Source organism: Engystomops pustulosus, chromosome 1 (assembly GCF_040894005.1).
Source record: "Engystomops pustulosus chromosome 1, aEngPut4.maternal, whole genome shotgun sequence".
In the NCBI taxonomy this organism is placed as follows: Eukaryota; Metazoa; Chordata; class Amphibia; order Anura; family Leptodactylidae; genus Engystomops; species Engystomops pustulosus.
This window is the reverse complement of record NC_092411.1, coordinates 144,585,651-144,600,445: the sequence shown is the minus strand read 5'-3', so window position 1 is coordinate 144,600,445 and position 14,795 is coordinate 144,585,651. Positions and strand designations below refer to the sequence as shown.

General features: G+C 36.5%; 1 protein-coding gene across 1 annotated transcript in view; it reads left to right on the top strand.

Moving 5' to 3' along the window:
* Positions 1 to 2,997, top strand: part of DGKQ (diacylglycerol kinase theta) — a 115,071-nt gene extending 112,074 nt beyond the window's left edge. The window contains exon 23 of the mRNA XM_072155398.1: positions 838 to 2,997. Coding sequence (XP_072011499.1) covers positions 838 to 942 — 105 coding nt within the window. The 3' untranslated portion in view covers positions 943 to 2,997. The remainder of the gene's footprint in view (positions 1 to 837) is intronic.
* The last annotated feature ends 11,798 nt before the right edge of the window (positions 2,998 to 14,795 follow it).

The following is a 14,795-nucleotide window of genomic DNA, read 5'->3' as shown; positions in this document are numbered from 1 at the left end:
TTAATATTGTTCATTTTGCGTTAATTTGAAAAATAAAAAAAGTATTATAAATTGCAAAACTTTTTTCACTTTTAACACCCAAATAAAAATTGGAAAAAAAAATAATTTTAACTTTCATTACCTTTTTAACTATCTCTGTGTCCCAAAAAAAAACACAAAAAAATGTTAAGGTAGCATGCAAAAAAAAATGATGGCCCTTAAACCGGCGCTAACGAAAATACACTAAAATTGCCTGGTCACTAGAGCCTTTTCAGGCCCCGTCACCCCTTGTTAATGGAAGTTTTGCAGCACCCCAAGCTAGCAGCGTGTTGTAGAGAAATTAACTATGACCTATACTACTTCTGTCCATTATACAGTTTCTGAGAAAATCGCATTTTAATCTGTTAACAAGGCAGTTGGTGTCAACCCAAAGCTGCCATGACTGACTGACTGTCTGACAATGGATAATGCAGTAATGTACTAAATATACGAATCTAACAAGTTGAGTAACGTTATTAAAAAAAATAAAGACACACAAATTCACACCCAGTAACAAGAAAAACAAAACCTTTTTGCATGAGGTTTTGCTCATCTCTAATTAAACTACTGGGATTCAAATAATAAAGGAATTATCAGAAGCAGAATTTATCTCACATGCACAATCTCCGTACTACCCTTGTTCAAGATGTTACTGCCTTGGACTTGCTCCAAAAGATCAGTTATGAAACAGTCGGCACTCGATGGAAATCCCTCATGAGTAACCTATGAATGTGACAAGTAAGACATGATGAAGTCATGCTGTGCATATTTTCATCTTCACATTCTAAATGTGATTAACTGTGTCTTTTTTAATTATAGGTTCATATGCTCAAAAAATCTAAGCAAAAGCAGAAGAAAACCTCCTCAAGCTCCAAAGACTCAAAGGGAGATTCAGTAACTCTCTCTAATGACAATGGAAGCTAAGGGCAGAGGTCTGCACTGGAACATCAGTAAAGCACTGCGGTGCAGCCAAAAGGCACAGAAGGGCTCAAGCCCTATCCTGAAGGGTCCTGACACAGAATATCTACTTCCATAGTATACTTTTCTTGCGTTGCAACTCTGTATTGCAGCCATTGTATCTTCCAGAGATCACTGTAGTAATACAAAAAAATCAGGGCTGTCGGCCTGTATACGTACTGTAGATATTTTGCCACCTCTGAAAAGGGTTAATAAGTAGCTTTTGCATGCTACACACAGTTTTCAGGGTGTGGTGTGATAATATGTGGCTTAAGCACTGTGCACTGGGTGATGCATTCCCTTTGTGGTTATGCCTGGATGCGGAAGAACACATTATTTTATTCCCTCCTCCCCAAGTGAAGTAAGACATTGGAACTAACAATTGTGTTAGGAATGCATGGAGAAACTAGCAAGATGCCTATACACGTTCTCTACTATGTGTCATTTTTAGAAGGTATATTTTTATTCATGGTGGTATCAATATAATAAGCGTTTTTGTAGATATTTGGGTTTCTTGCCAAAAATGCTGGCTTGGTTTCACTTCCCCTAATTTACGCTATGATCTCATACCATAGCCTGGCAAAGTATAATAATTATTGCATATACTATTATTAGAAGTGAGTTATGTCAAAATTCCCATGAAATTTGTGGTGTGTGATTCAGGTGACAAACAAAATTTTTGAGAGTACTTGTATACTGTACAGCTATGTAGGGTTCTGCAACTGTGGACCATTTAGTAAATTATACTAGATAGATTATTTTTGTTAGTCCTTCTAATTTAAACCCAGTGATGAGGTCTTACCAAAGTAAAGTTTGTGCGCCAATGTGTTTTGTAATTGTGCTGGTAACAATTTTAACGTGTTGTGTGTACAAGGAGTGTTTATGTGTATTAACTTCCACTTTCTGTCATACTAGACCTACAATATTTGGGAAATCTGTAGACTACATAATAGTATATGTGGTATTTTGGCTGTAAGTATTATACTAGTTACAGTATGTTTACTACATTAGCAGATAATTAATATTTTTTTAGATACAAATTCCTATATATGAGGTATAGCATGCATGGATGAATGTATTCAGTGTATGTAGACATTTGCTGCTAGGAATATTACAGTACTTAGTATGGCAAATGCTGCAGCAGCATAATCCTTTTATATCCCATTACTTCCCAGAAGGGAATTGGGTAAAGGTTCTTACATAGGCATTTTAACCACATCTGTAACGATACCTTTATACCATAAGCATGCAGGATAATAATGTTCATTGTGGATAGGCTAGGTACTTTTCAGGGGCATTTTCTTTTCTTTTTTCTTTTCATTGCATCAATTGTGGGCTAAAATAATTTCCTTAATTGGTGTTCACATCTTGGTTTCTGTTTTGCTTAGATGCTCATTCTCACATTTTAAATACATGATTGTTATTCAAGCTAAATTCTTATTAGAATACTTGTAAATCTTCTTAAAGGAGTCTCCTCATCGATTAGGTTGTTATATCTGACTACTCCAATACTACTGGAATAATCTACAGAAAAGATTCCAAACTAAATGTTTAAAGGGATCGTCCACGTTATCTTTTGTTTTCTCAAATTTAAACATAAGAAACAGCCCTTGTCTGTTTTCCCTGGTAATCCAGTCCTGCATGGCTCCCAGTCTGGGTAGTGACAGGTACCTGACCAATGCAGCCACTCAGCGGGTGAGCGATCACTTGTTGTATAAAGCCCAGGCTGTATACAACCACTCATTGTCTGGGGGGGAGGCTTCCAAAAAAAACCTTGGAAACCCCCCTCAACTCTTTTTGGAAAGAATATCAGATATTTATTTAATTAATAATTTCCTCAGATGGCCAAATTAAGAATACATTAAAGGCCTGGAGCAATACTGAGGTATTTTTGATCTTTCGATGAATAACTGACATGTATCAAAGATGACTGACAAGATTATTTATTTTTTTTTAGTTTTAAATTTCTGTAACTTTCCACATTATTGACATGTTTTGCCACAGTTTTCTGGCTTTTGAAACTTGAAAAAATTTGAAAAAATAATTACTCAAGTAGCTTTACTAAATGGCCAGTGCCATTGAATATTGAGGTATTGAATATATTTTCTCAGAATAACTGCTAAAATACAGGTGATGTTCAAGATAATAAGTATTTTATGGCTAAAAAAATAGTTTGACAGGCTGTGGTTATCTTTGAAGTTAAAGTCTGTCAAATTCTGTATAAACTTATATGTAAATATAGAAAATGTACTTATTGAATATTGTAAATCTGCTAGATTAATGTCAATTGTAAGAAAATATTTTTGTGATCCATTTTCACTGTGGAATATTCTTTAACCCTGGAGATTTTGTCCATTTGATGTACATTTTAATAGTAACATTTGAGGACATTTTCTGTCAGATTATTTTAAAACCATTTGGAATTAGTCTCAACCTTGATGTGAGATATGTGGAGCTAAAACTTTTCACAAGTTTGCCAAATAACCTACATCTCACCAAAGATAAGGAAACAGGCTTATAGTAAGTGGAAGAGTTGTAGTGCTACCGTATATTATTACAACAAAATGACAAAGGACTCCATTTTACAGTAGCTAGGATTGGCAGTTGACGTGTTTGAGCCTGTACCCACTAGACTACTTCTTTTTTGTGTGTCGAAACACTGAATCACAATCCTAGTCATTGGTACGATATCCACAATGTTTGCTAGCATTGGACCAAGGTTTCGGACCAACTGAGATGGGGAGGAACTTTAAATGTGTTCCTAACAAAACTTTTATTAAATGGAGTCTACCATCACCTTATATACGGCAATATAGAGCCCAACACAGGCGGTCCCCTAGTTAGAAACGGACTGCTGGATATTGTTAAATTACTGTACTTTATTCTTAGGCTTAAATAAACAGCTGTAAGAGTTATTAAAGCTGTCTGCAATGAAGCTTTGTTAATCCTGGTTCTTAAGACAATCCAACATTTTTAAAATCCAATTATCCAATAGACCACAAAAATTAAGGCTGGAGTTACAATTATAAAGTATACAGTTCCGATTTACATACAAATTCAACTTAAGAACAAACCTACAAAACCTATCTTGTACGTAACCCGGGGACTGCCTATACTGTGAAATCAAGCATCCCTTATCAAACATGCCTTTATTTTAATAAATCAATGCTCCATTTACAATTTAATATAAATGTCATACTCTGAGCAGATAAGGCAGTGGCTTTGATCCCAGAACATCACTCTGGCATCCGTGTTGGGTGCTGTCGCTATATTCTCTTCCCTGTCCCTCCTTTTCCTGTGACATATAAGCCATGGACACTCGCTATCCATTGGTGACCAGCTGATGGATTTGCATCGGATCGTCTGCCCAGCTCAGAACTAATACACAGCAAGTGGTTTCTGTGTCTAATGTATTAACATTAGTTCACATCAGCATTGTGGCTATGGAGTGTTTAAAGTCCTAGGATAGTAGGAAACCATATTACTTTCCTGTGCAGTACAAAAACAAACAACATTCAGTGAACCATGGGAATTTTTTATTATTTCAATCAAATATATATATATATATATATATATATATATATATATATATATATATATATATATATTATAATATATAAGATTATTGGAGCATAAGAGAAGCTAAAAATATTTTTTATGGGTGTTTCTTTACAGCTTATGGTTTAGAGTTATTGTAAATATAGTATATCCAGTCTTAATATGTTATATACAGGCAGTACCCAGGTTACATACAAGATAGGGTCCGTAGGTTTGAATTTGTAAGCAAGTCGAAACTCTATATTTTATAATGGTTGATCCAGATAAAAAAATGTTTTGCCCCTGTGACAATTGTAGTTTCAAAATTTTTTCTTGTAATTGGACCAAGGATTATTAATAAACCTTCATTACAGATACCTTACAGCTGATCACTGCAGTCTGGGACTAAAGTGAAGCATCCAGAGAGCTCCACTAGAGGTCACAGTGGGCAGAGGGGTCCGTCTTTAACTATGGGTAGTCTGTAAGTCGGGTGTCCTTAAGTTGGGGACCGCCTGTAATATGTAACATAGTCTTATGTCACAATATTATTGGCTGCTAAATTACAATTTCTAATAAAATATACTAAACAGAATAGACAATGCAAACAATCTTACTATACAATTTACTATTTTTACAATATTTGACTAGCTCATTCCATTGTGCCTTTTAGTCAATTTTAGATTTGCTGCAGTTCTCAACATTTGTAGCCTGATTCTACTTTGATGACCGGTAACTGTTTTACTGTAACTGTGTAAAATCTGACGTGTCACTATAAGTGGTTATAATTTTGGAACGCTTTAACATGTTTAGGTGATTTTGAGATTTGTTTTCTCTTGGAACATTGTATTTTGTGTTAGTTGTAATATTTTGTTATGTTTTGCTTTTAAAAAAAAAAAAAAAAAAAAAGGAAATGGTAAATTGGAGTAAATTCAAAAGAATTCCCCATGTTCTACTCTTAGATAGATATGTCTGCTCTAAGCTGGCAACATTTTTAAACATCCTTTATGTAGTTAGGATGCTAGGAGACTTTTAACTTTTTTTGTGATTTTGTGGATTTTCACAGAAATCGCTAAAATCTACTTTTTGAGGGTTTTTGAAGTCTTTGAAAGCCTTATACAAATAACTGCACCTTTCCAAATATTTAAAACAACTTTTAGGAAGTTGGTTACCCCCCTAGATTTTTCACAGGGTATAAAAAATATGTGAAATATACAAAAAATACTCATTTTCTTAAATAATACTTTAATTTAGCCCTAAAATTTGTACATTCACAAAGGATTAAAAAAAGAAAATACACCCCATAGGTTGTAACATAATTTCTACTTAGAAGGACAATACTCCTTATGTGATGATAAATTCTATAGGCACATGACTGCATAGAAGGGAAGGATCGCCACTGAGCTTTTGCGAGGCAGATTTGGTTGTAATAGTTTCAGGTGCCAATATGTGTTTTGGGGGGGGGGGCTTTGGGTTCCCTGAGGTCCAAGGACCGTGAAAACCCTAATCAAGTGACACCATTTTGCAACTTGACCCCTCAAGAAACTTATCAAGGGGTATGGGGAGAATTGTTACCCCCCCCATATTGACCCTAAAGTTTTCCTTTCTGCAAGGGCATACATTACACCCTAATTGTTTTAGGCAATTTCTCCCAAGTAAGGGAATATCCAATATGTATAAATTAACTGGTGTATGGGCACATGGTGGTGGAGAGAAGAGAAAGCGCTCTTTTTTTTTCTCTTTTATAGAGCAGATTTGGCTAAATAAGTTATTAATGCGCAAAGCCTGGTGACAAATATATCATTTTAGTACCTAATATGTTGGACCCAGCTTGCGCCTGGATGAAAAATCTCTAGTTATTTTGCTGTGTATGTGGATTTAAAATTTCCCCCAAAACAGTGGCCATAATATTTTACATGAAAATATTGTACTACAATGGTCAGAAGTAATAGAGCGCATGCACATTTGAGGCCTAATCGGGCAATTTACACTGAATTGGTGGGTAGTTGCCGATGCTCTGAATTAAAACTAAGAATGAAACCCCCAACCAGTGACCCACTTTAGAAATGACACCCCTGAAGAACTTTATCAAAAGGCATGCTTAGCTTTTTAACCCCACATGTGCCTTCTAAAAATTCATCCAAAATGGCTGATGAAAATTGTGGTTTTTAATAATACAAATACGCCAATTTATTTCCCAGAATGTTGTGTCCACCTCGTGTAAAGTCGGCTCCCAATCTATTAAGATTTAAGGAAGACTTTAAATGTGACCCTAATGTTATTTTTAGAAATAGATAGGACTAAAGAGTTAAAGACCGCCACACACATTTTAGTCATAGCTTTGCCCTTTACACTGCACTATAGGCTCTGAGATGGAATCAAAAGTGTAACCCCCTCAGATATGTCCCCATTTTAATAACTACATCCTCTAAAGTACATCTTAATGGATAAATATATAATTCTGACCTCAGGAATGCTTTCTGAAAATTAGCCCTGGCGTCACGGGGTGTGCACAGGGTTCAGTTTTGGAGCTTTTTCCATTTGTATGCATGTTGTATCTGGAGTATATCCTGATGTTTTCTTGCAAAGCATATATATTCTGTATACTTTCCCTTTGCATTGTCAAATAGTACAGGGTATAAGATTTTTATTTTTCATGTACATTTGGACGTATTAAAAGATATCTACATTCTGTGATTTGTTGGTGCATGTACCTTTTCTTTTTTTTTTTTTTAAACAAACAGTTTTAATGACAATATCAGAATTTTTGCCACGTTTCAGTTTTTTTTTTTTTTTAAGAAAGCTCACAAAGTGCGGGTCCAGTATTACTTAAGATCGATTGTACAAATTGTTATACCAAATGTGTGAGGGTTATGGACGATTTTGTGTTTTATAAACTAAAAGTGCTGTTTTGGAGGGGTGTCCATCGGCTTTGTTTGTAACCCAGTGCCAAACTGGGTCAGTCTCAAGGCTTTCTGGTTTTAACCTATTCATTATAATGTGTGATTTTCACATTGTAATGAATGATGAGGAAAATCCTCATATAGTACCATACTGTAGTATGGTAGGATCAAACAGACAACCTAGGGTTAAAGTACCATAGGGGGTCAGAAAAATAGGGAAAAAATAAAAAAAAATTTAAAAGAATTATATTAAAAAAAAAACTAAAAATTCAAATCACCCCCTTTCCATAGAAGTCATATAAATATAAATAAACAGTAAAAATCATAAACATGTTAGGTATCACCGCATCCTGAAATGTCCAATCTATGAAAATACAATAACGTTTTTTCACAGCGTTTAAAGATATAACTGAGAATAGCGCCCAGAGTTGAACATATGACTGTTTTGTAATTTTGGAAAACATAAAAAGTGATCAAAAGGCCATACAGTCCTAAACATGGTAGCATTGAAAACATCATCAAAAGTCAGAAAAAATGACACTATCCACAGCTCTGTACACCGAAGTATGAAAAAGTTATTAGCGCCAGAAGATAATCATTTTTTTTTTTGTAAATGTATGAAAACATTATAAAGCCTATACAAATTTGATATCCCAGTGATTGTACCGACCCAAAGAATAAAGTGGCACACAATAAAAGCGGTAAAATTCAAGCCCACAAGGGAATTTTTTCCCACTTGCCAGTACAAGGCAAAGAATATTTAATACCGTCACTATGAAGTGCAATTTGTTACACAGAAAACAAGCCACACAGCTCTCTACATGGAAAATTTAAAAAGTTATGGATTTTTGAAGGTGGGGAGTGAAAAATGGAAATGAAAAAACAAAGGCCTCGACATTAAGAGGTTTAAGTGCATCTGTCACTGACCTTTGTCAAAGTTACTTACTTTATTTACCACTGCTTTTCTTCCTTATTTAAGCAGTTTGTGTAAATCCACTTTCTCTCCATACACAACTGACAGCTGAGAGACAGCCTGATAATGTTACAGTCACTGCATTGTCTAATCACCACCAGAGAGCAGAATCAAATTGAGGGTGCATTCACACATTCAGTTTTTGATGTACTAGAGTGGAGTTAAAATAAGAGGAGCAGCTCAATTATGTTCTCACCTATTATAACCCACACCCGCTTTTGGCTTCAAAAACTGCATCTGAAAAACTGAATGTGTTAATGCACCCTAAGGGAAATATGGAAAGACCTCAGAAATCTTTCAGATACACCGCAGGAGATATAGATTCTTATTCCCTAAAGCAGTGATGACGAACCTTTTAGCGGCCGAGTGCCCAGACTGCAACCCAAAACCCCCCTTATTTATTGCGAGGTGCTAACCAAAATCATATTGGCCTCCTGAGGACACCAACACAGTAGAAAGATGGAAAATTTTCATAATTTTAGCTTCTTTCCAGCAATTACACAGAGAATCATGGGGCCAGCAGGAGGTCCTCCAAAAATTATTCAGCCCTGTCTACTCATTCCCCCTCTTTCTGAGTCTTGTCTGGCGTGCTCGGGGAACGGCCCATGTGCCAACAGAAAGAGCTCAGAGTGCCGCCTCTTGCACCCGTGCCAAAGGTTCACCACCACTGCCCTAGGGGGAAGCAAATGACAAAATGCATTATTCTATTATCATCTGCTCTGTTCATTTGTGAAATTAATCCCCTATGAAGCTAAATTATATTCTTTAACAATCGTAATTAAAAATGTAATTAAAAAATGTCTTGGCCTTCAGCAGTAATTCATTGCAGAGTCCACACCTACATAAAACATCTTTCCCCCACATAGGACATAGCTACAAGAGATTGGAAGCCTTATCCAGAGGCTAATATGGAATAAAATAAAATGTCAAACAGCACTTCTCACAACTACAGTGACAGGGAAATCACATATAAATAAACGGCCGCTGTCTGAAATGAAAGGGTTTTTCAAGGCCTAAAGGGGCACAAAATCTGCAATCTGTCTTCCTTCCCTTTGGCATACAGTTAATTTTAGTGTGTTCTCAGCAATTACCAGGAGCAAACTCTGGGTTCCTGAAAAATGTCTACTTCCCATTCTCATTCCTGTATGTGAAAAGCTTTTATCACGTGGCTGACTTGTGTGTATGTATGTGTGTGTGTGTGTCTATGTATACTTCTGTGACCCTCAAGGTTGTCTTTATTGTATATCAACTAAAGTATATTGTGCAAGACAGAAACCACTTTAAACATTCTTTGTATATTAATGTTTTTATTTCTTACTTTACCTGACCCGATGGATCTTCTATTTGAGGCATCTTCGTTTAGAGCATTGCAGACATTTCCTGACCGTTTAGGGGGTTTCATTGGTGGCTGCTTTTTAATACACTTATAGCAATATTGTTTTATGAGTAACACGGCTGTATACGCTGGCATACTACCTGTTCTTTAGAGTTGCCCTTACCAAACCACTGTGCCATTCTTTTGTGGAAGAATTATGCTGCCTTCATTTTTTTTTTGTTGTTGTATTCATCACACGTTTACTTGTGGTTTAAGCTTGAAAATTACTTCTGTTATTGTTCCCATTGTCCATCTTCTCATACCATTTTGAATTGTTACTTAAATGTAAATTTTGTATTTAAAAGCATCAAGCTTTAGTAGAATTTAAACCTAAAGACTGTATTTTTTGCAAGATGGCTTATATTTATGTATGTTTGTTTTTTTGTTTTAATTTGCACTGATTTCAGTCTTGTATTAAGTGTATATGATATCAGAGATCTATATTAAATTTAGGTGATAAATGATATTATTTGACTGTTATTTCTTTTTCTTCAAAACCGTATTTAAGGATAGTGCTTTGTCTTAAAGAGGACCCGTCACCCTTACTAAAGTAAGCAGCTCGAAGTGCTAAAACAAACTCAGCAGTGCTACAATGTGAGTTATCGGAGACCACTTTCAAAGCGGTGCAGCGTATTCATGAGGGGGCGAGATTAGGGCCGGTGACTACCACATGACACACGGCAGTCACTGCTGGCCTATGGAGCGAGCAGGGCGGTCCGGGAATATATTATTCTGTTATATTGTATATGTTTAAGTGCATTTACCAGTTCTAATATGGAACCAATTCATACAAAATGGCAAATAATCAAGTAACTATAGAGTAAAAAGCACAGTTTTCAGGGATATAAAAGGGAACCTGTCACTAGGAATGTCAATTTAGTTGGTGACTAGAGATGAGCAAAACCAACATATGCACATTCAACTGCGGGACCAGAACATATGGCCGGACTGACAAACAAACAATACCATTGTTGACATTCTGAATCAAGAATCAAGTATTCAAGAATAAAAGTATATTAGGATGAATTGAGACCTGGCAGTTTGATCTGCATCCCCTCTTTTCCCATGACTCTCTGGACGGTGCTGGCAGGAAGCCAGGTCAAGTCTAATACATTTTTATAAAGTACTGAAACACATTGGAGAGGCTATTGGAACCTGTCACCAGCTAAAAATTACATTCCTGGTGACAGGTCCCCTTTTGACTTAATTTTATATTCCAGAACTCCCACATAACAGCCTATTATATGGAAATCTGAATACATTGCTATCAATATATCATATACAGTTGTACTCAAAAGTTTACATAGGCCTCCAAAATTTTATATTCCATAACTTTATTGGCTCAATTACAAACATAAGTAACATCTCATGGACTTTACATATCTTTATATTGATACCATTCTATGCACATTCCACAAAAATACTTCTGTATAAGCCACTCCAAGATTAATTCAACATTATTTGTATTATATCACATGAATCCAACCTTACCCTCCCCTATCCCCCCCCCCCCAAGTACCGATGGAGAAAAAGAGAAAAAAAAACACACACCCTACTTATCTTGGAAGAGAGGCCTAATTTGATCTCCACTTACCCCAGATATAGTTCCACTTCTCCCCTCCTCTCCTACCCTGCTTGTAGAACCATACCTTCTCATATTGCTTAATCCTATCCGTCAGATTCAACCAATATTCCTTAGTTGGGGGTTCTGCAGTACCCCATTTCCTGGCTACACACACCCGACCCAGGTGAAACACCCTTTGGACCAGCTGTTGTCCTTCCTGATCCAATTCAACCCCTTCCAGATCCCCCAAAACAACATTCTTGAGTGTGAATGCAACATCTATCCCCAGGACTGCTATCACATGAGTACAGATTTCCTCCCAGAAGATTTGGATAATCGGGCAATGCCATATAACATGTAAGAAATTTGCCTCAGTATTGGAACATCTTAGGCACTTACTGTCAGCTCTAAGTTTCATTTTCGATAGATCTAAAGGCGCATAATAGAGCATATGAATAATGCTAAACTGTATGAGTCTATGATTCCATCCTATTGAGCAGCTCTTCAAATTCCTGTACACTCGCTCCCACCTAACCGGTGCATTCCCCTCCATCGCCCTTTCCCATTTTATACAAGAGTGATGTTTACGGTTAAAAGACACCCCCTTTATTATTTGTTTATAAACCTTAGAAATTATATTCCTATTGATTCCTTTATTTCTAACTACCATATCTAGACACTCATGTGCCACCACCCTCAAACCTATTCCCCTTTTTTTTTTAATAAGTAACAAGTGCGTGCACAACTTGACCATATCTCAGAAAATCCCCTTTCTTTAAGTGATAAACTTCTTCAAAGTGTGTAAAAGGTCTGATCTCCCCCTCAGACAAAAATTGTGATATATATTTAACCCCCAACCTTTTCCAAAACCCAGAATCCGGGATACTTAATAACTCTTTAATCTGATAATTTCCCCATAACTGTGTTTTTTCCAAAAAAACGTGAATATTCAACATTTTCTTTATCTCTATCCAACATTTAAATAATAAATAGGTAGTTCCTTCTTCTTAAATTCTTCTGTGCTCAAAATACCACTCTCTAACATCTCCACTACTGAGTCCTTTGAAAATCGTGTATCCCTTAACATCCCCAAAATTGCCGGATTCCCTTCCCATTTTACCAGTCTACTGATTTGTGATGCAATGAAATAACCCTTAAAAAATGGGACTCCCAGCCCCCCTTCCTCCACAGGCCGATATAGATGACAAATCTTTATGCGCACTTTTTTCCGACCCCATATAAGGTCATTCAGCATTGCCTCAATGACCCTGAACATCGACTCCTCTATCCAGACTGGGCTAGCTGAAAGAACAAATAAGATTTGTGGGAGGAGAATCATTTTTATAAGGCCGATTTTGTCTGCTCTTGATAGCGGTAACCTATCCCAGCAATGCATTCTTTCTCTTATAGCCTTCAGTAGTGGCACCAAATTAATTTCCACAAACCTATCCAGCTCTTTGGCCACTTGTATACCTAGATATCTGAAACTATCTTCGCAGATGGAGATCCCATAATCTGCTAATCCCCTTTCAACCTTCGAATCCAATGGGAGCAATTGTGACTTTGTCCAGTTTATTTGGAGTCCTGACCATTCCCCGTATTCTTCTATCACCTCTATCACTCTGGGTACTGCTGATACGCTGTCTTGTAGGTATAGGATCAGATCATCTGCATATAAGCACAGCTTATCCTCTTTACCTCCACATCCCCCTCCCATTATACGCTGATCCTCCCTAAGAAGAATTGCCAGGCCTCCAAAATTTTGACTTTCATGGCCTCTTTTTGATAGAATATGAATGATAACACACAAATGGTTAGTGGTTGGGTGAAGCCATTTATTGTCAAACCTACTGTGTTTTCTCTTTTAAAATCACAATGACAACCAATAACATTCGATTCACCTTATCAAGTTCACATACCCCATGCCATGTATTACCCCCTCTAACCTCAATGACAGCTTGAAGTGTTTTGTGGTATTTGTGATTGAGGCTCTTTATTTCCTCAGATGGTAAAGCTGCCCATTATTCCTGGCAAAAATCTTCCAGTTTCTGTAAATTCTTGGGCTGCCTTTCTTGAACTGCAAGCTTGAGATCTCCCCAGAGTGTCCCAATGAAATTGAGGTCCGGAAACTGAGATGGCCACTCCAGAATCTGCTGTAGCCAATGACGGGGCGACTCGGTCTTGTGTATAAGAACATTGACATTTTGGTCTCATCACTCCAAGCTACCTTGTTCCAGAAGTTTAGTGTCTTGTTTCTGTGCTGTTTGGTGTATTGTAGGCAAGATACTTTGTGGCCTTTGCACAGTAATGGCTGGATGAAGTTACCAGATGGTCATTGGCTGGATCAGTCTGTACATAAAAGCTGATGTTGCTGAACCTTAAGTAGCCGTTCAAACCCATTTGTGTCAACTTCTGTGCATATTATCAGACCCAAATCACCAGGGTATGTGAACTTTTTATCAGTGTCATTTGGATGTTTTTGGTTGTCATTCTGATTCAACCCCTTAATGACCTTGTCATTGTAGGGGGTTATACCTTTGTAATTGTTTTCTCGCCACACATTGTACTTTTAAGAAATTGAAAAATTTTGATATATTTTGTATTCTATTTTGTATTTAGTTATGAAAAAAATTGAACTCTGGCAAAAATTTCTAAATATTATTAATTTTCAAAGTTCAAATATTTCTGCTTTTCCGGCAGCTAGTCATAGCACCCAAGTAACTTTATAACTAACATTTTCCAAATGTCTACTTTATATTGACACAGGGTTTTTATGCATCCTCTCTTTTTTCTAGGTTGTTAGGAGGTTTAGAATTTTGGGTGAAATTTTTCAGATTTTTATGAAAATTGGCAAAACCCTTATTGAGAGGAACCTGCTCAGCTTTAAGTGAATTTCAGAGACCTAAATAGCAGTAAAACCCCACAAATTATGCCATTTTAGAAACTGCACCCTTCAATGTGTGAAAAAACAACTTTAAGAAGTGTGTTAGCCCTTTAGATGCTTCACAGGGGTTAAAACAAAATAGAGTTGTATTTACAAGCTGTAATTTTTTTTAGACAATATATTAATTTTGTCCAAAAATAAACCATCACAAAGTTTGATAACCAATTTCTCGTGAGTATGCCCCATATGTGTTGGTAAACTGCTGTATGGGCACACGGCCGGGCATAGAACGGAAGTAGGTGCCATTTAGACCAGATTTGCCCATAGCGGTCCCTCTAATTTGCCAAAAGAAGGACCCATCATAGAAAATAGTTGTGTGTATGCGCAAATTATAAATATTTTAAAACAAAGCTATTATGGGCCTAATATTGTGTACCCCTAGTGAAAATAAAATGTGAAATAGTCTCATGTGTATATAAGGCTTTAACATCAAATGATGCCAGCAGAGCATTGTAAGCTAGTTCAATATCCTGGATGGATATGCTATCACATCTTGGATGGGGCTAAACCATGGCATTTTGGGTGAC